The 22,072-nt window shown below is 54.5% G+C and overlaps 1 protein-coding gene across 3 annotated transcripts; it reads left to right on the forward strand.

The window, feature by feature from the left end:
- The first annotated feature begins 14,025 nt into the window (after positions 1–14,025).
- Positions 14,026–18,771, forward strand: LOC100280029 (uncharacterized). 3 transcript variants are annotated; one of them, XM_008663602.4, is made up of 5 exons: positions 14,026–14,465; positions 17,333–17,401; positions 17,486–17,601; positions 17,690–17,752; positions 18,355–18,756. In XM_008663602.4, the coding sequence occupies exons 1-5, from the start codon at positions 14,405–14,407 to the stop codon at positions 18,430–18,432; spliced, it is 387 nt and encodes a 128-aa protein (XP_008661824.1). In that variant the 5' UTR covers positions 14,026–14,404; the 3' UTR covers positions 18,433–18,756. The 3 variants fall into 3 exon arrangements, with proteins under 3 accessions (XP_008661824.1, XP_008661825.1, NP_001146445.1); NM_001152973.1 differs by having other exon boundaries at positions 14,184–15,048; positions 18,355–18,681; XM_008663603.4 differs by lacking the exon at positions 17,333–17,401 and having other exon boundaries at positions 14,075–14,465; positions 18,355–18,771.
- Positions 18,772–22,072: the final 3,301 nt, after the last annotated feature.

Consider the following 22,072-nt stretch of genomic DNA (forward strand, 5'->3'; position numbering starts at 1 on the left):
GCTCGGACTCGGGCTCGGACCCGGAAGACGGCGAACTCCGCTCCGCCCGACCCCAGGGCTCGGACTCGGGCTAAGACCCGGAAGACGGCGAACTCCGCTCCGCCCGACCCTAGGGCTCGGACTCGGGCTAAGACCCGGAAGACGGCGAACTCCGCTCCGTCCGACCCCAGGGCTCGGACTCGGGCTCGGACCCGGAAGACGGCGAACTCCGCTCCGCCCGACCCCAGGGCTCGGACTCGGGCTAAGACCCGGAAGACGGCGAAATCCGCTCCGCCCGACCCCAGGGCTCGGACTCGGGCTCGGCCCCGGAAGACGACGAACTCCGCCTCGCCCGACCCCAGGGCTCGGACTCCGCCCTGGCCTCTGCCGAACGACTTCCGCCTCGCCCGACCCAGGGGCTCGGACTCGGCCTCGGCAACGGAAGACAGATTCGACCCCAGCTTCGGAGGAACCCCCACGTCGCCCGGCCTCTGGCGCGGGCCCGCCATGTCAACAGGGAGCGCCATCACCACTCTACCCCGAGCCGACTCGGGCCGCAGAGAACAAGACCGGTGTCCCATCTGACCAGCTCCGCCAGATAGGCAATGATGGCGCCTCCCAAGCTCCATGACGGCGGCGGCTCTCAGCTCTCTTACGGAAGCAGGTGGACGTCAGCAAGGACTCGACCGCTCCGACAGCTGTCCTTCCGCCAAGCTCCGTTGCTCCTCCGACAGCCACGACATCACGCCAGCAGGGTGCCAAGATCTCTCCGGCTGCCACATAGGCATGTACTTAGGGCGCTAGCTCTCCCTCCGCTAGACACGTAGCACTCTGCTACACCCCTCATTGTACACCTGGATCCTCTCCTTACGACTATAAAAGGAAGGACCAGGGCCTTCTTAGGAAAGGTTGGCCGCGCGGGACCGAGGACGGGACAGGCGCTCTCTTGGGGCCGCTCGCTTCCCTCACCCGCGTGGACGCTTGTAACCCCCCTACTGCAAGCGCACCCGACCTGGGCGCGGGACAAACACGAAGGCCGCGGGACTTCCACCTCTCTCACGCCCGTCTCCGGCCACCTCGCCTCTCCCCCCTTCGCGCTCGCCCACGCGCTCGACCCATCTGGGCTGGGGCACGCAGCACACTCACTCGTCGGCTTAGGGACCCCCCGGTCTCGAAACGCCGACAGTTGGCGCGCCAGGTAGGGGCCTGCTGCGTGCTGACGAACAGCTTCCCGTCAAGCTCCAGATGGGCAGTCTCCAGCAACCTCTCCGGCCCGGGACGGTGCTCCGTTTCGGGAGTCTTGAGTTCATGTCCTTCGACGGCAGCTACGACATGATACTCCTTCCACCGCCGTGCGACAACGACAATGGCGGCCGACAACCCGCCCGCCGGCGGCGGAATCGACGACATCTCCCCCGCATGGTGGAAGAACAACCTTCGAGCTCGCTCCGTCCTCTCCCCCGCCAACGGAGGAGGAGGCGGGGCAACCAAGGCCAGGCGGGAGGCCGCGCTTCGTCGGCCGTCGAGCGAATCGACGCCCCCGACGCCTAGACGGAAGGCACGCCGGGCGTCGACCTCGCGTTCGAGACGAAGGCAAGCGCCGTCCCCCCGCGACACGCTGATCCCGAGCAAGAAGACGACGCCAGCGCGCTCGCGGAGAGCTTGCAGGACGTCGCCCTTGTGCCTGAGATGACGGCGCAACCAGTCCCCGATGTGACTACGTCGCTCCGCGTCGACCAAAAGGTACTGACTAACTCCCATCTTACGTCATTTCGACTCGGCCTCAACCCGCCTAGCAACCTTGCTTTGGCGGGCGCTCTCATTGAGGCGAGTGCAACCCCACTGGGGTTTCGTATGCGGTCGCCTTGGGACCGGTTGACGGACGTCTCAACCTACGGGCCCTCTGGGTCCGAGGAAGATGACGATCCCAGCATCTGTTGGGATTTCTCTGGACTTGGCAACCCCAGTGCCATGCGGGACTTCATGACCGCATGTAACTACTGCCTCTCCGACTGTTCCGACGGAAGCCGCAGCCTTGACAACGAGGGCTACGGCCCAAGCCGCGAATGTTTCCACATCGAGCTAGGGGATCCCTCCGAAGGCAACCATCTCGGCATGCCAGAGGACGGTGATCTTCCTAGGCCGGTGCCTCGCGCCGACATCCCGCGGGAGCTAGCTGTGGTCCCCGTTCCGGCGGGGGGTTACGACCCACAACTCGAGCAAGTCCGCGGGGCGCAGGCCAGGCTCAACGAGGGAACAGGAGCGCTTGAGCCGATCCGTCGGGACGTCGGACAGGTATGGGCGGGCCAACCCCCGGCCGGAGAAATACGTCACCTGCCCCAAGGTCTCCAGCACTGCGTCGCCAACGATGTCAGGGTCAGGCCACCACCCGCATCCAGCGGGGTCGGCCAGAACCTGGCAGCCGCAGCGATGCTCCTCCGCGCGATGCCGGAGCCATCAACTACCGAGGGTCGGCGGATCCAGGGAGAGCTCAAGGATCTCCTGGAAGGCACTGCGGCCCGACAGGCCGAGAGCACTGCCTCCCGAAGGCAGGGATACCCCTCAGAACCTCATGCCGCGACTTCCCGATTCATGCGGGAAGCCTCGGTCTACACCGGACGCACGCGCAACACCGCGCCTGCGGCCCCGGGCCACCTCGGCAACGAGCACCATCGACGTGACCGTCGGGCCCACCTCGACGAAAGGGTGTGCCGAGGCTACCACCCCAGGCGTGGGGGGCGCTACGACAGCGGGGAGGATCGGAGTCCCTCGCCCGAACCACCCGGTCCGCAGGCCTTCAGTCGGGCCATCCGACGGGCGCGCGTTCCCGACCCGGTTCCGACCCCCGACTACTATCACGAAGTACTCGGGGGAAACGAGACCGGAACTGTGGCTTGCGGACTACCGCCTGGCCTGCCAACTGGGTGGAACGGACGACGACAACCTCATCATCCGAAACCTCCCCCTGTTCCTCTCCGACACTGCTCGCGCCTGGTTGGAGCACCTGCCTCCGGGGCAGATCTCCAGCTGGGACGACTTGGTCCAAGCCTTCGCCGGCAATTTCCAGGGCACATACGTGCGCCCCGGGAATTCCTGGGACCTTCGAAGCTGCCGGCAGCAGCCGGGAGAGTCGCTCCGGGACTACATCCGGCGATTCTCGAAGCAGCGCACCGAGCTGCCCAACATCACCGACTCGGAAGTCATCGGCGCGTTCCTCGCCGGCACCACCTGCCGCGACCTGGTGAGTAAGTTGGGTCGCAAGACCCCCACCAGGGCGAGCGAGCTGATGGACATCGCCACCAAGTTCGCCTCTGGCCAGGAGGCGGTCGAGGCTATCTTCCGAAAGGACAAGCAGCCCCAGGGCCGCCCATCGGAAGAGGCCCCCGAGGCGTCTACTCCGTGCGGCGCCAAGAAGAAGGGCAAGAAGAAGTCGCAATCGAAACGCGGCGCCGCCAACGCGGACCTTGTCGCCGCCGCCGAGTACAAGAACCCTCGGAAGCCCCCCGGAGGTGCAAACCTCTTCGACAAGATGCTCAAGGAGCCGTGCCCCTATCATCAGGGGCCCGTCAAGCACACTCTCGAGGAGTGCGTCATGCTTCGACGCCACTTCCACAGGGCCGGGCCACCCGCGGAGGGTGGCAGGGCCCACGACGACGACAAGAAGGAAGATCACCAAGCAGGAGAATACCCCGAGGTCCGCGACTGCTTCATGATCTACGGTGGGCATGCGGCGAATGCCTCGGCTCGGCATCGCAAACAAGAGCGCCGGGAGGTCTGCTCGGTGAAGGTGGCGGCGCCAGTCTACCTAGACTGGTCCGACAAGCCCATCACCTTCGACCAGGCTGACCACCCCGACCACGTGCCGAGCCCGGGGAAATACCCGCTCGTCGTCGACCCCGTCATCGGCAACGTCAGGCTCACCAAGGTCCTGATGGATGGGGGCAGCTGCCTCAACATCATCTACGCCGAGACCCTCAAGCTCCTGTGCGTCGATCTGTCCTCCGTCCGAGCAGGCGCTGCGCCCTTCCACGGGATCATCCCTGGGAAGCGCGTCCAGCCCCTCGGACAACTCGACCTCCCCGTCTGCTTCGGAACACCCTCCAACTTCCGAAGGGAGACCTTGACGTTCGAGGTGGTCGGGTTCCGAGGAACCTACCACGCGGTACTGGGAAGGCCATGCTACGCGAAGTTCATGGCCGTCCCCAACTACACCTACCTGAAGCTGAAGACGCCGGGCCCCAACGGGGTCATCACCGTCGGCCCCACGTACAAACACACGTTCGAATGCGACGTGGAGTGCGTGGAGTACGCCGAGGCCCTCGCCGAGTCCGAGGCCCTCATCGCCGACCTGGAGAACCTCTCCAAAGAGGTGCCAGATGTGAAGCGTCATGCCGGCAACTTCGAGCCAGCGGAGACGGTTAAGGCCGTCCTACTCGACCCCAGTGGCGACACCTCCGAGCAGATCCGGATCGGTTCCGGGCTCGACCCCAAATAGGAAGCAGTGCTCGTCGACTTTCTCCGCGCAAACGCCGACGTCTTTGCGTAGAGTCCCTCGGACATGCCCGGCATACCGAGGGATGTCGCCGAGCACTCGTTGGATGTTCGGGCCTAAGTCCGACCCGTCAGGCAGCCTCTGCGCCTCGGTCATCAAGGGAGAGTCGGCCTCGCCTCGGCAGAGCCCGACCCTCCCTCGGGGGCTAAAAAGGGGGAACCCCTCTGCGTCAAGATTGGGCGTACTTCTCCGCGTCAAAAATTTTCAATCAAAAAAGGGGCCTCTCGCGTTCTCCTGGCTATGCCAGAAGCAGGGTCTCGGGGAGCGAACGTGGGTACATGTAAATGGCGAGGCCGACTGAGCCGAGGAACTCCTGCGCCTCCGGGTTAAGGATACCTCACTCATCACCTGCCATGAAGAATGACCCAACTCGGGAAGCCACCCTATTATTGACGAAGCTAGGACGGACACGCAAATGGGAAGAAAGGAGAGTACGACTTCATGCAAGAAAGACAAAGTGTTCAGGCCTCAGCGGCCGCGGTGAGACGCACATCCAACAAGAAATTGTTCCAACAAGAATTAGGCGCCGCCTTGGGAAGGAGCCGCGCCCTCAGCACCGTCCCCGCCGTCGGTAAGGTCCATCTCGGCCTCCGGTGACGGCACAGGGGGAAGGATCTCTGCCTCGAAGGTGGTCGCCAGCGCCGCGCTCGGACCCGCGGCGACCGCGTCGAGCCACTGGACTTCTGCCAGGGCAGCTTCGTCTTCGTCAGGAAGACAGTACCCCTCACTAACCCGCCCCAGGTCCACAACGTAGTGGGAAGCGAGCACGGCGAAGGCCCGCCTGACGTCGTGGTGTAGCGCCTCGCGGACTCTGCCGCGCGCGTGATCACCCAAGGCTTGAAGGCGGCTTTGAGGGGAGCTTCCTGACGGGACGTCGCCGGAGCCGAGGTTACGATAAACGTCCGAGACGGCCTCGGACATGGCCGCGAGGTCAGCCTCCCTCTGCTCGGCAGCTCCGGCAAGCGCCTCGGCGAGCGCCTTGGCGGACTCGTCAAGGGCGGACTCAAGCTCTGCGAACAACCAGAAGAAAGACCTCAAGCACAAGCAGAGGAAACCGACAAAAACAAGAATCAGGGACGGCCATGGCGTACCTCCGGCTCGGGCACGCTGCTCCGAGGCCGCGACCTGGGCTGCGGCTAGGTTGGCCGCGAGGGTCTCAGCCCGGCCTTCGGCCTCGGCAGCTCGGCCCCGAGATTGGTCCCGCTCCTCGACGACCTGGGCGAACTCCGACCGCTGCCGTTGCGCCTCCGCGCGCGCTGCTGCCGCCTCGGCCCTCAGGTCAGCGCAAAGCAACTGGAGGTCCGCAACCTTGGCGTCCTGCTGAGAAAGGCGCGCAGTAGCCCCGGCAAGCGAGGTCCTCAGGGATCGCAGCGAGCCCCAGACATCGGCCTCGCGGCGGATGAATGATGACTTGGTGGCGCTCCGATCCGTCAGGTCCTGGAGGAAGGAGACAGGGCGTCACGACGAACGCCTCGCTCGCAGAAAGGAAAAGGTATGCCTGAAACCGTTACCTGGAGGATTTTGGGGACATCCCTGCAGAGAACCTCCAGCGACGACCGGAGCGACCCCACCGTTGCTTCAACACACTCGCGAAGCTCATCCCAGGACTGGTCCTCCCGTTCATCGTCGAGGACAAAGACAGGGTCCGAGGCCTCGCGGGTCCGGAATCGGAGCGACGGGCGCCGGGCCTCGGGGCTCCGCTGCACAGCGATAAGGCTGCCACTCGGCTGGACGGATCGCGCGCCCACACCCACCTCTTCTGAGGCACTGGGCGCCGACGCGTCGGCCATCCTGACGCTGGCAGCAACCGGTCGCTCCCCGACTGGGACGGCGGCGATTTCGGCAGCAACCGGCGCCGGCGTGGCCGGCACGACGGGCAGGCTCGGGGCCACGTCAGCGTCGGCCGCCTCCCCTATCACAATGGCCACCTCGGCAGTAGAGCCAGCCTCGGGAGCCCGCTCCCCGGAGGCAGGCGACGCCCGAACCCCCTGCGGTGGAACGCCCTGCGAAAGGGTCGGCTGAACAACGAGACCTGGGGCAGCGCTGGCCGCGCAGTCCGGCGCCATCTTAAGGACCTTCCGGGGTGCCAGGTCAGTCTGGCCATGGCTTCGCTTGCTGGATATAAAAAAAGGAAGAAAAAAGAAGAGGAAGGGAGAATCACAGCCGAAGCATATGACTGGGAAGCCAAGACGAAGACAGTCCGAGATACTCACCCACTTCGGGCCATGATCCACCGCGCCTGGGGGGAGCCTTCTTGGATCCCGGCTCCCGAAACAGCCGCCGAGGTCCGCTTCGCCGGCACCTTCGGCGCCACCCTTGTTTTGGGCGCCCGGGAAGCAGATTGCCCGGGCACGGCCGCGATGACTTGAGGGTCACCCCCATGCGCCGCCGGCACGAGCGGCGGCCCCTGGGGAACGGACGCCCTGACCTGGCCCTCCGGAGCCACCTCAGCTCCTCCGGCTGAGGGGTCAGGTGACCTCTCGGATCGCCCCCGTGCCTCGGGCCAGGACCCCGACGCCCCAACTTCGGGGGCTGAGGGAGTCGGCCCGCTCGGGGGCTGGCTCGACGGCTCCTGGCCACACCCCAAGCCGGGGCTGAGGCCGAGACGGGCGGCCATGTCATCCTCCTCTTCATCATCATCGTCATCGTCGTCGTCGGGCGTCTCCGGCGACGGCTCCCTCGGGAGTCCGTCCCTCTCCTGCTGGCGACGACGCTTCTCCAAGGCGTCCCGAGCCCGCCTCCGCTCGCGGGCCCGGGCCTTCTCCGCGTCCTTCTTCTTCTTCTCCTCCGCGGCGACCCGCCGCGCTGCTCGGTCCACCGCGTCCTCCGGGACCCGTGGCCGGGAGGGTTTGTGCCACCCCACCTCCTAAAAAAGGGGAGAAAGAAACTCGATCGTAAGAACCCGGAGCAACCCGATGTATGAAGAAGGAGGGGGTGAGTACTCACCAGAGTTACGCACCCCTGGTCGGGGCGCATCCGAAGCTGGGAGTAGGCATGAGGGTCCGGCTTCCCCATCGCAGCCGACACCCACCATTGGAGGGCGTCGAAGGGAAGAGGATCAGGGGACATTTGCGAGCCCTCCCAGTCAGCCTCCGGAGTCATCTCCCAGAGCGGCAGCCGCCGCTCCGCCAAAGGAAGCACCCTCCGACGATGGATGGCGGCGACCACTCCCGCAGCGGTGAGTCCCCCCTCCGGCAACTCCTTCAGGGCCTGGAGAAGAGGTTCAAGATTCTTCTGTCTCTCGTGCGAGGTCCCGTGGCGCCAGGCGTCGGTGGCGGCGGTGACTACCCGCTGGGAGAACGGTGGGAGCAACTCACCGTCATTCCGGAGGTAGAACCACCGGCGCTGCCACCCCTTGTTCGAGGACGCAAGGATGGCAGGAATGTACTGCGACGCCCGCGACTGCCTCAGCAAGAGAGTGCAGCCGCCGGCCCGCACCGCTGCACGGACCCTTCTCTCCCCCGTCGGCAAGGCGAATGGCTCGGCGAGGAAGAGATGGGTCCACAAATCCCAATGGGGAGCGATCCCCAAATACCCTTCGCACACCGCTACGAAGATAGCGGCCTGCGAGATAGAATTGGGGGAGAGGTTGTGCAACTCCACCCCATAGTGGAACAGGATTGCCCGCATGAAGCGGCCAGTCGGCACGCCGAATCCCCGCTCGTGGAAGGAGATGAAGCTCACGACGTACCCCGGCGGTGGGGATGGAGCGACTCCGCCCGTGGGAGGAATCCACTCAGGTCGCTGCCCGTCGGTGAGGGGGCGAAGCAAACCTTCGCCAACCAGCTCCTTCAGATCGCTCACCGTCACCGTGGAAAATGGCCACGGATCGCGCGGGGAGATGATGGTCACTCGGTCAGCCATCAGCAAGGCGGAAGGGATGGCGGCGCAAGGGGCAGGAAGGGCGTTTTCCTCTCCTCTGGTCAAAGCCTCTCGGGTTGCGAAAACCTAAAGAAAGAGGCAGGAAGCGGAGCGAAGAACCGTCGCCGGGTTCTCTCCCGAGTATATAAAGACCAGGGCGAAACCGTTTCCAGCGCTCCGCCCGGACCGGACGCGGGATTCAAAAGGCGCGATGCAAAATAGCCGTCCCTCGAACGGCTCGCGCACGCGCAACGGCCGCCCCGCCAACCACTCGCCCCGTCGCATTAACTCCGCGGCGGGACAGGCGGCGCTTCTGGCAGGAGAAGCGGACGACGCTTCGCCTTCGCCGTAATAACCGCGCCAAAAAAGGTACGCCACGTCGTTCGATTTCGTATCCTTTCCCCTTTTTCCTCTTTCTCTATCTCTTGCAACAGGGACCGGGAAAGGGGGATACCCCGAAAAGGATCCTTCCCTGTGAAGGAACCGGGCTTCGAGCCCCCCCTACTGATCAGAGGTTCGAAGGCTGGCCCTCCGAAGGGTTCAACAGTCGCCTCAGATCGCGTGGGCCCGACACCCACTACTGATCAGGGGTTCGAAGGCCGGCCCCCCGAAGGGCTCCATGGCCGCCTCAGCCTACTCGGGCTCCGCGCCCATTACTGATCAGAGGTTCGAAGGCTGGCCCCCGAAGGGTTCACAGTCGCCTCAGACGCCGAGCGAGGGATGACCCGAGGTACGTTCGATACATAACCGAGGCTCGGGCTGCGCTCCCGAGGTACCCTAGGACATTTCCGAGACCAGCGGGAGCGATCTTGTAACGGAATCCCATCGGAGGGAGGCATCGAGCCCTCGGACCCCGTCGCCAGGGGACCGGGTCCGGCAGATCACCCGCAGGTACTTTTGGACGTGCCTCTGGGCCCCTAGCCGACCCCCAACGAACGGGGCACGGACGTCCACTCGGATTACCCGCTTGCAGCTCACCGGAGACACCATGTTCGGTGCCCATCGAGGGTAACATGGCGCACTCCCCCCCTCCTCCTTGCGGAAAGGCGACGTAGGGGCGTATGCAAAAAGTCGAGTCTGTCCCTGATCGTCCTCTCGCCCTGTGCGGAGGCTCGGGGGCTGCTCTCGCAAACCCGGCTCCGGCCGAACCGTTGACAGCGTCAACATACCAGCCCGAGAACTTGGGCCCCGACCGTGCACCCGGGCTACGGCCAGTTCGCATGAGGGAACGACCAGACCAGCCGAAGCGTTACGCAAGGCATTAAGACCTCGAAGGAGTGAAACCACTCCTCCGAGGCCTCGGGGGCTACACCCGGCGGGTGCGCTCGCGCGCACCCACCGGAATGAAATGCAACCGAGGAAGGCTGGTCCCCTTGCAAAAAAGTGCGACGAAAGCCTCCAAGCGAGTGCTAACACTCCCTTCGAGGCTCGGGGGCTACTGTCGGGGACCATAATTAGGGGTACCCTCAAGACGCCTAATTCTCAGCTGGTAACCCCCATCAGCATAAAGCTGCAGAGGCCTGATGGGTGCGATTAAGTCAGGGATCAGTCCATACGAGTGACTCGATCACACTTCACCCGAGCCTAGCCTCGGACTCGGGCAGCCGACCTCGAGGGACTTCCGTCTCGCCCGAGGCCCCCCTTTTAACGGCGGACACATCTCCGGCTCGCCCGAGGCCTTGGCTTCGCTAAGAAGCAACCCTGACTAAATCGCCGCACCGACCGACCGAGTTGCAGGGGCATTTAACGCAAAGGTGGCCTGACACCTCTATCCTGACGCATGCCCCCCGGCAGAGCCGAAGTGACCGCCGTCACTCCGCTGCTCCACTGACCGGTCTGACAGAAGGACAGCGCCGCCTGCGCCACTCCGACTGCGGTGCCACTCGACAGAGTGAGTCTGACAGGCAGTCAGGCCTCGCCAGGGGCGCCATAGGGAACTCCGCTCCGCCCGACCCCATGGCTCGGACTCGGTCTAAGACCCGGAAGACGACAAACTCCGCTCCGCCCGACCCCAGGGCTCGGACTCGGGCTCGGACCCGGAAGACGGCGAACTCCGCTCCGCCCGACCCTAGGGCTCGGACTCGGGCTAAGACCCGGAAGACGGCGAACTCCGCTCCGCCCGACCCCAGGGCTCGGACTCGGGCTAAGACCCGGAAGACGGCGAACTCTGCTTCGTCCGACCCCAGGGCTCGGACTCGGGCTCGGACCCGGAAGACGGCGAACTCCGCTCCGCCCGACCCCAGGGCTCGGACTCGGACTAAGACCCGGAAGACGGCGAACTCCGCTCCGCCCGACCCCAGGGCTCGGACTCGGGCTCGGCCCCGGAAGACGACGAACTCCGCCTCGCCCGACCCCAGGGCTCAGACTCCGCCCTGGCCTCTGCCGAACGACTTCCGCCTCACCCGACCCAGGGACTCGGACTCGGCCTCGGCAACGAAAGACAGATTCGACCCCAGCTTCGGAGGAGCCCCCACGTCGCCCGGCCTCTGGCGCGGGCCCGCCACGTCAACAGGGAGCGCCATCACCACTCTACCCCGAGCCGACTCGGGCCGCAGAGAACAAGACCGGTGTCCCATCTGACCAGCTCCGCCAGATAGGCAATGATGGCGCCTCCCAAGCTCCATGATGGCGGCGGCTCTCAGCTCTCTTACGGAAGCAGGTGGACGTCAGCAAGGACTCGACCGCTCCGACAGCTGTCCTTCCGCCAAGCTCCGTTGCTCCTCCGACAGCCACGACATCACGCCAGCAGGGTGCCAAGATCTCTCCGACTGCCACATAGGCATGTACTTAGGGCGCTAGCTCTCCCTCCGCTAGACACGTAGCACTCTGCTACACCCTCATTGTACACCTGGATCCTCTCCTTACGACTATAAAAGGAAGGACCAGGGCCTTCTTAGGAAAGGTTGGCCGCGCGGGACCGAGGACGGGACATGCGCTCTCTTGGGGCCGCTCGCTTCCCTCACCCGCGTGGATGCTTGTAACCCCCCTACTGCAAGCGCACCCGACCTGGGCGCGGGACGAACACGAAGGCCGCGGGACTTCCACCTCTCTCACGCCCGTCTCCGGCCACCTCGCCTCTCCCCCCTTCGCGCTCGCCCACGCGCTCGACCCATCTGGGCTGGGGCACGCAGCACACTCACTCGTCGGCTTAGGGACCCCCCGGTCTCGAAACGCCGACAAGTTTGGAAACGAATGGGAATTTAGAGGACCTAGTAGTGGTGGAGCATGTGATGTTTGAGCTAGCGGTGATGGATCAAGGGACGGTGAGTGGGTTTTCCATTTAGATTGAACTATAACATATTGAATTACAAAAGGTAGATAGAAAACATGTTGAGACTTGTATTTATGTTTGTAGGTGCTATGCATGAGCAAGCAGCTCCAAATCCTCCACTTCGTCCAAGATCAACAAGGCTAAAGAAAGTCACTGTGAAGGAACTTTATAAGGTTAGACAAGCATCTGGTCCTTGTATATGAACATTGAATTACAATTTAGCAACTTACTATTAACATGTCAACATTTACAGTGACAAGTGATCAAAGCCTCTCCAAGGACTATGGAGGATTTCATTGTCATATTTTCAGCACATGTCATTGCCTTATCTTGGACTTTTGATTCATGTGCTTGTATGCGATACTATATAATGTGCTAATGTGAACTATGAGTGGACTATAAATGTGTAAGCTATGAATGTGTAAACTATGAGTGGATGATAAATGTGTGAACTACGAATGTGTGAACTATGAATGGACTATAAATGTGTGGACTATGAATGTGCTAATGTGTTGTTTTATTTTGTTAAATGTCTAGATACAGTCTACATGATATTGTAGATAAACTAGCATTTTTCAAATTTGTACCGAAAAAATTTACTTATCGCCGATGGAAATCTGATGAACCTGATAATCCTGTTTATCACTGACCTCTAATATTTTCACCTATCGATAGAGTAAACCCTGGATTCAATGCACAACCAAGAAAGTTGTTTTGTCTTTTCTATGAGAACAAAGGTCATACTATGAAAAGTTGCCAAGTGGCTATACAAAAGCAGAATGAGCTTGTCGAAGCACGACAGAATCAGCCGAAAGAGGTCTTCCATACATATTTGTATCATTTTCCCTATATCCCAGAACATGTCCAACACCAACAGCCAAGGCTACAACCTTCGAGCTCTATTGCTTCGACAAGTCTACCACCAAGCCACTGTTCTCATCACAAAACACTTGACCGCTCACTCCACTCCTGATATTGGCATCGACCTCAATCACAACTAGAGACTTGGGACCTGCTTCATCTCTCAACTAGCTTGTATCCCCTAATATGAGCACCTACGTGCAAGATAATATAAGTCTCATCCCCTCGCTGGAAGTAGGGCCTTCTCTTGCCTGAACCACGATAAATCTCGTGTCTTTTTGCATTACACATCTGAATAGGGACACACATCACAAACTCACTTGTTGATTAGGACACTCGGGTCAAAGCACTGACAAGTACTATGTTTATTCTCACTACCTATGCATATATTACTTTATTCTATTACGATGCTGCTAGCTTTTTGGTTTGGGTCCATTTTGGAATTGTGTGTACTATGCATGTGTTTATCTAATGTTATATCATTCAAAGTATATCTACATCCGCCTTCATAATTCTAATAAGGATTATATTATATGTGGGCCTCGTTTAACCCATATATAGATTTTGTGTACAATATGCATGTGTTTATCTAATGTTACACCACTCAAAGCCTACATGCATTTGCCTCCATAATTCTAAGAAGGGTGGCCTTCGTAGGACATGAAAGACGACTCTAATATTGAGGCTATGACTAACCAAGATAAAAGGCGGTCAATAATGCATGGAACCTCCAATCATGCCTCCGCCTCGGATTTATTGCCCATAACTGATGAGGATCATAGATAGAGACCGTTGCACCAATCCCTACCGCTGACCTTGGAGTAACAATATATATTGTAGATTCACATAGAAATACAAATTTAGCACAACAACATAATAAGCAAGTTCTAAATCAACATCAGTTGATTCTTAGAGGTAATAACTGTTTACCTGTATTAACATTCATAAAGGTTTAGAACTTCTAATTATATATTGATTTTTCTATTTCTTCTTCTCATCATTAGTTTCCAATTTTTTTTCTATTGTTAGAAGGGAAATGAAACATTTTCCCCCTTAAAGAGAATGTATAATATATTGTCCCGTATCTACGATTAAGTCATAAATAAGTATTTAATTTCCACGCACGCTGGCACGTGCCATTAACTAGTTCTAAATTATGTTCAAACAATACATGCATCAGTACTAAAGAGGGGCATATATGTAAGGGTAGATTGGTCTTCTTCTTTAAGATGTAACACCATTAAGTAGTGTTAACGAAATAGGGGCAAATGGTACCTTTATTTTCAAAAAACAACGGCACTAGCACAAACCATAAAAAAGAGGGGTAAATCTACGGTGCTGTCACAAAGTAGGGTAGTCAACACAATTACCGCTATATATACACATCATTTTAAAAATAAAAAAATATTACTATATGACAGCAGCCTAAGCACAACATAACTCTCCTACCGGGTCAGTACAAACCCAATATAAATCGTGTTGCGCCGGACCACGATTTTTTGCAACACTATTAAATAAGCTATGTATTAGACGGGTCCACAAGATACAGGCACACAGCTCATTTGTCCATCAATATTTCGAATATCTGGTTGTTTGAAATAAGAAAAACGCAAGCCTAAAAGGATTAGGATCTCCTCGGTTCCCCGCGTGGCCGCGTATCAAGTACCCAAACCCTTTCGATCTGCTCAACTACCAAACTCTGCTCCTCCCTGCTTCCGTCACGCGAGAGCACTCCACTCCCACGCGAACCCTAGCAGTGGTTCTCCCTCGGGGCCCCGCTAAGCAGCTTGGTTCCAAGCTGTAGAAGCATCTCCGATCCCATCCGCGGCGGGTTGAGGCCATCAGCTCCGGTTTCTGCAGCCGGATTTGGGATCCGCGAGATGTCTTGGTCCGCGCCCGACGACATCCTCCTCTCCACCTCCCTCGCCGGCTTCTTGGACAGTGAGTTTATGAGATCGCCTTCTGAGCTTGTCTAGTTTCCTAGATGCTGATATTGGTCCGTAGGAGCCGATGCGCTTAGATTTGATTTTTAGGGGGGTCGTAGATCCCACTGGCCTAGTTTTCTGCTTGTGGAAGCCGTGACTCTAAGTCATTGTGCGAATTTCGTACCGACGATTGCCTTCTGTGAGTGGGTTCGGATCAAAAGCATGCACATTATTATGTGACTCTGCAAATCCTTGTAGCAGTTGTTAGTAGGAGAAGAGGGAAGGCTCTTACTGGTTACGCAGTTATCCATATTTAATACAACTCATTTGGTTTTGGCGAAAGATACTATTTTTCCTGTAACTCAGTCAAATTTTATCTTGTGACTGACTGACTTCCTTCAACTTTGTGAAAACTTTCATGGGTTTATCTGTTTATGCAGATAGATACATATTTTTGTGTGTGTGTGTACGGTTTGTGCCAATATCTGAATGCTACCATGTGTCTGTACTGAATGGGATTGTCTTATGTTTGTTGATGGAAATGAGGAAATCTTACCTGGAGTTGGTTGTGCCTCGTGGAATATGGAGGCAGAGTTCTGGTGCGTTCATACTAAGCGTTGTTAAAGGTTGTTAGGTCCCATGATCTGTTTGGTTCCAAATGTTTTTGGCAATTATTTGTGCAAACTTAATGCTATGTACATTGTACAGAATTATGGTTTATTGGACCCTCTCATGTGTGTTACATTTGTACCTGAAGCTTGCATTTGGAGCAATAGAGAATAGACTTGATTAAAAAAGGGCAAACCTTGTGTTGGAGGTTCCCACATGAGTGGGGTTTGGGGAAGGGATAAACCGAGGCAAGCCTTCCCTCCGTAAATACGGAGAGGCTGCTGCAAACCTGCGACCTGGTGACTCAGTGAGACAACTCTCACCCCTGCACCAGACCTGCCCTTCGGTTGGATAGACTTGATTATGAAATATTTAAATTCTGTGTTTGGACCAGCCTAATTGTAAGGCAACTTTGGTGTGTTCTTCAATCTCCAAGTGCATGAGCTCCCTCTGAATTAGTTGATGAATTTTATACCTCAATAGAAACCTAATTTAAATTGTCTGTCCTATGACTGTAGACCCTCAGCGATTTGGCAAGCTGATGACACTATGATTGATTGATATTTCTATTAATTTTGTAGTGTACATGAGACAATGAGAACACTAGCCAACCTGAGTTCTTTTGAATCAGTTTGTCTGTTAACGCCTCGATATATGTTTGGTTGAAATTGTTTCCATGTGATGGTACAAGCAATAGTTTTTCTGTTTTTTTAATGAGCGATGATATTATGATTGTTTGCCACTTTTGCAAGTGCATATGAAATAATGAGAAGAGAGGATAATATACGAAAGCATTGGGTAGCTGCAGTGCAAGGCGTTATTGACATGATAGCGTAACTTGCCACTGGAGCTAAAGGCCAACAAAATTTTTGCTTTCCTAAACAATCAACCAAATATATTGCTAGTTGTCTACTTAAGTACTTATCTATTGGTTTCTTGGCATATTGATAAATCAATCTTTTAATCTTGTATTTGTAAATCTCGTGTGGGTACTAAATATTGTTTGCAAAGGATGTTGTGTCTTCAATAAATTTTGTTCCTAGGGCATGCCAAGTGTAAGATTACCTTGGCATATCCTTAGTTCATTTAATATCTCGTTCTTAATTGGTGTTAATAGGTAGGTTACTCAGAAGAATATGCGGATAAGTTCTTTTCTGTTTACTTTATTACCTTTTTTCTCGAACGCGCAGGAGAGGTGCGCATCGTTATATCAAGAAGCAAATAGGGAAAGTCCAAAATGGACTCAGATACAAGGGAAACCTCCTAAGGAGGTCTAAAACAAAGATACAAAAAAACTATTCATAATTAAGCTAAGAACAGATACTCCACAACATCTAGCAACAACTAAGAAACATGGCAGGTGGCTACGAGAAACGAGAGTCCTTTTAGCTCCAGCCATTTCCCACAAATGACATTCCTCCCTTGCCTGACTAAGAGCTGCAGAAATACGCGGAGAAACTCCATCAAAGACACATCTATTCTGGTATTTCCAGAGAATCCAGGTACCCAACGCAATAAGAGAATTAAGATCCTTCATAGCCAGATCTCCAGTGACTTTCACATCCAATAAGAGAATTAAGATCCTTCATAGCCAGATCTCCAGTGACTTTCACATCCTGCTCCCACCATCCCATAAATGAAACAACACCAATGTTGGGGGCAAGACTGTGCAGTCCAAATTGTTGCAGCAACAGGAACCAAAACTCCCTTGCGAAAACGCAAGATATCAAAATGCGGTCCAAGGTTTCAGATGCCTGATCACATAAAGGACACCTTTCTGGATGGTCAAGCCCCCTCTTAGCCAACCTATTAGCTGTCCAACACCTATTTAGGGCTGCGAGCCAGAGGAAGAAGTGGCATTTGGAGGGGGCCCAAGTTCCCCAAATCTTTTCATAGTGTCCGAAGGAGACAGAACCAGTAAACAATCCTTCATAGGCAGCTTTAGCTGAATAAACCCCATTAGCAGCAATACTGAAAATATGATTATCCTCCACATTGGGATGCAACACAAATTCTGAAAGCAGATTCCAAAGGTGAAGATAATCCATTAAGACCCCAACAGATATTACTTTCATTACCTTGGAAGTATAATTAGTGGGTGCATGGATTATGCTCTTTTGAGGTTTAAGCTAAACTATTGTTATTGATAAAATAGTTTAAACCAAAATATTGTACTAGCATGAGTCATGTTAATTAACATTTCTTTTTTATATTTAATAAAAACAATATCGGCGGTAACCGATGGTACTAATTTTTTTTCGTACCTGATCTCAGAGAAACTTATTGTCCTGCTAAGAGATGGACGGAAACTGCTTGGCACCCTCTGCTCATTTGATCAGTTTGGTATACCATTTTGCTCCCACTTTTGTGCTGTTTTCAGTTCTATTTTCTGCTACTAATCTTCTCTTTTATTATTATACTTTGCAGCAAATGTTGTTCTTCAGGGTGCTTGTGAACGAGTGATTGTGGGGGAACAATATTGTGATGTTCCTCTTGGGCTGTACGTAATCCGGGGAGAGAACGTTGTTTTAATCGGAGAATTGGTAATAACCTCTGTTGCATTAAAAGTGAACATGGCCAAACTCACATCTCCGCGTTGATGTTATAGATCTGGTATATTGCATTGAGCAGGATCGCGAAAAGGATGAACTCCCTGCTCACATGACCTGTGTTTCAGAAGCAGAAATAAGAAAGGTGTGCATTGGTCTTCAATCTATTCTTGTTTTGAAGTATTTTTTATGGTGTTTAGCTAATTCTTTTCTGCGTCTAGATACATGCATGTTGATATCCTAGTGATAAAGATTGTTCATGAACGGCTGTGTGTTTTGTCAAAGACAATTTAAACTGTGGCGCTAAAAGTTGTCTTGCTCTTTTACTGGGTGTTTCAATGATAAGTTATGGCCACAGTTTCAGCCTTAAAAGGTGTACATCAACTTTTTTATTAGATGAAAATACAGATAATTCCTAGATTGTTGTAACATTTGGAACCCATCCTGTCATATGACATGGAAAATTGTTGATGCAACCATTGCCATTTTTCTGTCCTAACCATTGCCATTGTTGTAACCCTAGATAAATTGTTGATGCATTACTGCAGAACAGACAACTTGTTCCTTTCATCTGGTCTATCTGGATCTTCTAATGCTTAACAATAAACTGCTAATGAGGAACAAATACTAATCTGTAATATGTGTGTATGGCTTACCTTTACGCTTAGACAAAGGAACCTGACTCCTTCACGTTGCCATTTGTGTCCTAGTAGCTAATGGTGTTTTTTTTTTGCCCCCTTCATCCAGGCTGAAAAGGCAGAACGGGAAGCCAGAGATCTGAAAGGGACGATGAGGAAACGGATGGAGTTCCTGGACTTCGATTAACACCGTCACCGCGGCCGTTGCCGCTCCCCATTGTGGCGGAATCTTTAGTGGCGGCCTGTGTGCCATACATGCCTGGTGACCGCGCCGGCGCACCTTGGATTGCTGGAGGGTTTAGCGAACAGTTTCTTTTTAACTAGCAGTGCTGTTTTATACTCTCGTGGCCACAGACCCTTTGAGCGCCTCCTGATACAGCTTTGTCACCACTCTGATCATTGCCTCGATGAATTTATATACCTGACGTTTTGGATTGGATCTGCGCCAAAACGCCATTTCTATGCAGAGAGTCTGTACTCTTATAGCTGAGACAGATTTTTTTCCTTTAAACGATTTGGGATTGGATCTGGGCCAACGCCATGCCTTTGCAGGATCCTGGATGCCGGAGCAAGGCTGTCTCAGCTCCTCTGAACAGTACATTGCTCTATATTTAGAGGACAACGACTAATATATAAGCAAATATATAAGCAGGTGCAAGTATGTAAGTAGAGTTTTTAGTCTTTAGATATGTATCCAACGGTAGATACAATTGTAGTTTGTTAGAGAGTTTTTTTATAAAGCTATATCATGTGGTGGTGGAAGAGTTTAAGTGTTAAATATGACATACTGTTGGATCTAGATCTAACGGACGAAAAAATCTCTTGCACCTAATACCTGATTGTATATTAGTCGTTGCCATATTTAGAGAATGTTCTATAAAACGCTCTCTAAATATAGATGACACTTTTTCATCCTCTTTCTATGGAGACTCTCTATTCTCTCTTCTATATGTTTTTATAATTTAAATAATATATGTACTAGACATTTAAGGGTATAAAAAATACGCACATATAAAAATCTCCGAGAAAAATATGTCTCTAATAATATGATTATTTAATGTATAGAGGATGATGCCGTTGGAGAAAATGAGATATATAGAAGCCTTTTGTGTACTATCCTTTAGATGAGCCAATTGTATATTTAGGACTCTAAACATAGTGTTTCGCAATATTGTCATCCAAAAGATTTACTTCGCAAAAAAGGGACTACAAATATGTTCTAATTGATTATACTACCATTTACTATATAATCTTCCTTTTATTACTTCTTTCCCTGTATTTATTTATGGGAGGTTTTTCATCCCTTTATTTTAGTTTCTAATCTAGCACTCAAAAGAAGAATGTAAATGAGGAGTATATAGATGACATTGTTGGAGATACTCTAACAGACAGTCAATCAAAGCTGCCAATCATCACGACGGCGCGCAACGTGGGTGCTGTGCTGTGCTGAACTGGTCTGGTCTCGCAAGTCGCAACAATAACACTGTACTAGCTTGCAACAATAACGCTGTATCCCCAGTGACATGCTATGCAGGTGAGGTAGAGCGAGGGTGCTGCGGGCCGCTGTCGGAGCCTCGCTTTCCCTGCCCCTGTCCATCCTTGCATTGGCGGGGTTCACGTGAAACGACCCGGCCGGTCAAGCACACCACCATAGCCAGGACAACCAAAGTGGGTGGATGGGAAAGCTCGGTTGATTAGTAGACAGTTCGGAGCATTAACAGCAGTGATGTTATTCATTGGTTATCAGTAGCACAAATTTAAGTACAGTAACTATTAATGGAATGGGTCCAAAACCCTAGTACAGTCTAGTATTGCGGTCGTGGTTGGAGGCTTGGAGCTGCAGCAGCACACTGTCTCCCAGGACTTGAGGACTACCTGCTGCATGCATGCATGCTTGTTTGCGGGTGACCATGGAACCGACACCCCGACCCGACCCGACCCCGTTGTACTGTACATGATCTGCGCCCCTCCTGTTCAGACGTCAGCAGAGCAGAGCAGCGCCGCGATACACGAACTACCGAATGCTGCATCGATCGCGGCAGCTACGACCTAGCAGGCCGCCTGCGGTCCCGCGCGACGGGGACGAAGGGCGCGGCGAAGTAGCGCTCCACGTCGGCCCACGGCGGGTACGCCTCGCCCGGGCGGCCCGAGCCCGACGACAACGCCGCCACGCAGAGCTCGGCGAGGCGCCACGCCGCGCGCCGCAGCCACCGCCGGAGCCCGGGCCCGGGCCCGCGCCCGCGCGCGCCGCCGCCGAGCCGGACGACGTGCACCTTGCGGCGGCGGGGCAGGCGGAAGGAGGAGTGCGCGGCGGCGGCGGCGCGGCGTGGCAAGACCACGGCGCGCGAGGGTGGAGGCGGAGCTTCTTCCCCCATTGTTTGTTCTGTTGCGCTGCGCTGCGCTCCTCTCGTCTCTCTCGTGCTTCTCTGCCGTGCGTGTATATAAAGGGAGGGAGCAGGGAGGGAGACACGCGGTCGGGATGGGCGGGCAAGCCGGCGAGGGTTGATCAGCATTCAGCAGAGAGAGTATTTGTATTTGTCAGATGAAACGAGACCAGGTGGCAACTCATGCATCTTCGTTCGCGCCCTGTGAGTGACTCGCGCGCGGTACAGGTACAGCTCTGAAATGTACAGGGCAGCTACTACTACTGCCTGGATGGACGATGGGGTAGGGTAGTTCAGACACGTTTGTCAGTATAGGTTGCGCTCACGGTTGGTGACGACAGAAAGAGCCAAGATATTCAATGAAAAAGGAGGACTGCAGGCGAGGACCATGTGTTCGTACGTGTACTGTACGTCAAGCAGCAGGCACACGCTGGTCTCGACTCTTCTGATGTCTGTGTAAATCTCTTTCGGAGAAGACAGGCCCCAGCATCGATCATATCACACCACTCGTAAAGTTAGGTCATCCCTATCATGTCAGTTACGGACATCGGAGGCGTGATACAATGCCATATCATCAGAGTTCAGGGAGACACGGGCAGGTGGATGCAGTCAGCAGTCGTAGCCGTAGCACACACATATATATACTACACGGGGAGCGGTTGCGGATACCATTAGCAACCCCGGCCCTCCGCGCGTCAGGTTCCTCTTCAGAGAGTGGAGAGATGCGGGTGAATCAAAAGAACTTCGCTACCAAAATCCAGCCAGGGATTGACGTTTTCAATGTAATTTATCAAGCACTCGGCGAACTAACACTCTCGACAAAGATATCCTTTACCAAACATGGGACACTCGGCAAAGACCCCTTTTCTTTTGAAAGATCAGGAGGAAAGACTCCTACTGAGATTTTTTATTGAATATGAAAAGGGTACACTTTAAACTTGGTTACAAGAGTCAGTATGAAAGATCTAATTGAAAAGTTACAATGATTAAACTGAGCAAAACAAGTCTTATGATTGCCACAAGCCCAACCAGCTTGGGATGGAGTTGTCATATTTCCCACGTGCTCTGAGAATAACCAACCGAAGCTCCTTACTGAATTCATGTGTACATTGAAGTACCGAGGGGTCTTTATTTTGAAATAGCCACTCATTGCGGCTTTTCCAAATGCTCCATGTCATGAGAAATAATGACCTCCATAGAAAAAGGAACATTAAGTTGTACCGAGTGCCAAACTCTCAGCGAAAAACGACGCTCGGCAAAGGGCTGTCAGCAGCCATCTATAGCTTACGGCTGTTAACATTACCGAGCGCCAGGCGTTGACACTCGGCAAACCAATATTTTATCGAGTGTCTTTAGTGACACTCGGCAAAGTATATTTTTATTTTTTTTCTTTTTCCTACCAAACTTTTCATGGTTTGTTCCTACACTATATAGACTTACATG

Source organism: Zea mays, chromosome 10 (genome assembly GCF_902167145.1).
Source record: "Zea mays cultivar B73 chromosome 10, Zm-B73-REFERENCE-NAM-5.0, whole genome shotgun sequence".
Taxonomy (NCBI): Eukaryota; Viridiplantae; Streptophyta; class Magnoliopsida; order Poales; family Poaceae; genus Zea; species Zea mays.

Coding starts and splice junctions, on each gene's coding strand:
- LOC100280029 (NM_001152973.1), top strand. CDS start 14,868: ATGGGTTTATCTGTTTATGCAGATAGATACATATTTTTGTGTGTGTGT. Junction 17,402..17,485: donor CTGCTCATTTGATCAGTTTG/GTATACCATTTT, acceptor TATACTTTGCAG/CAAATGTTGTTCTTCAGGGT. Junction 17,753..18,354: donor CAGAAGCAGAAATAAGAAAG/GTGTGCATTGGT, acceptor CCCTTCATCCAG/GCTGAAAAGGCAGAACGGGA.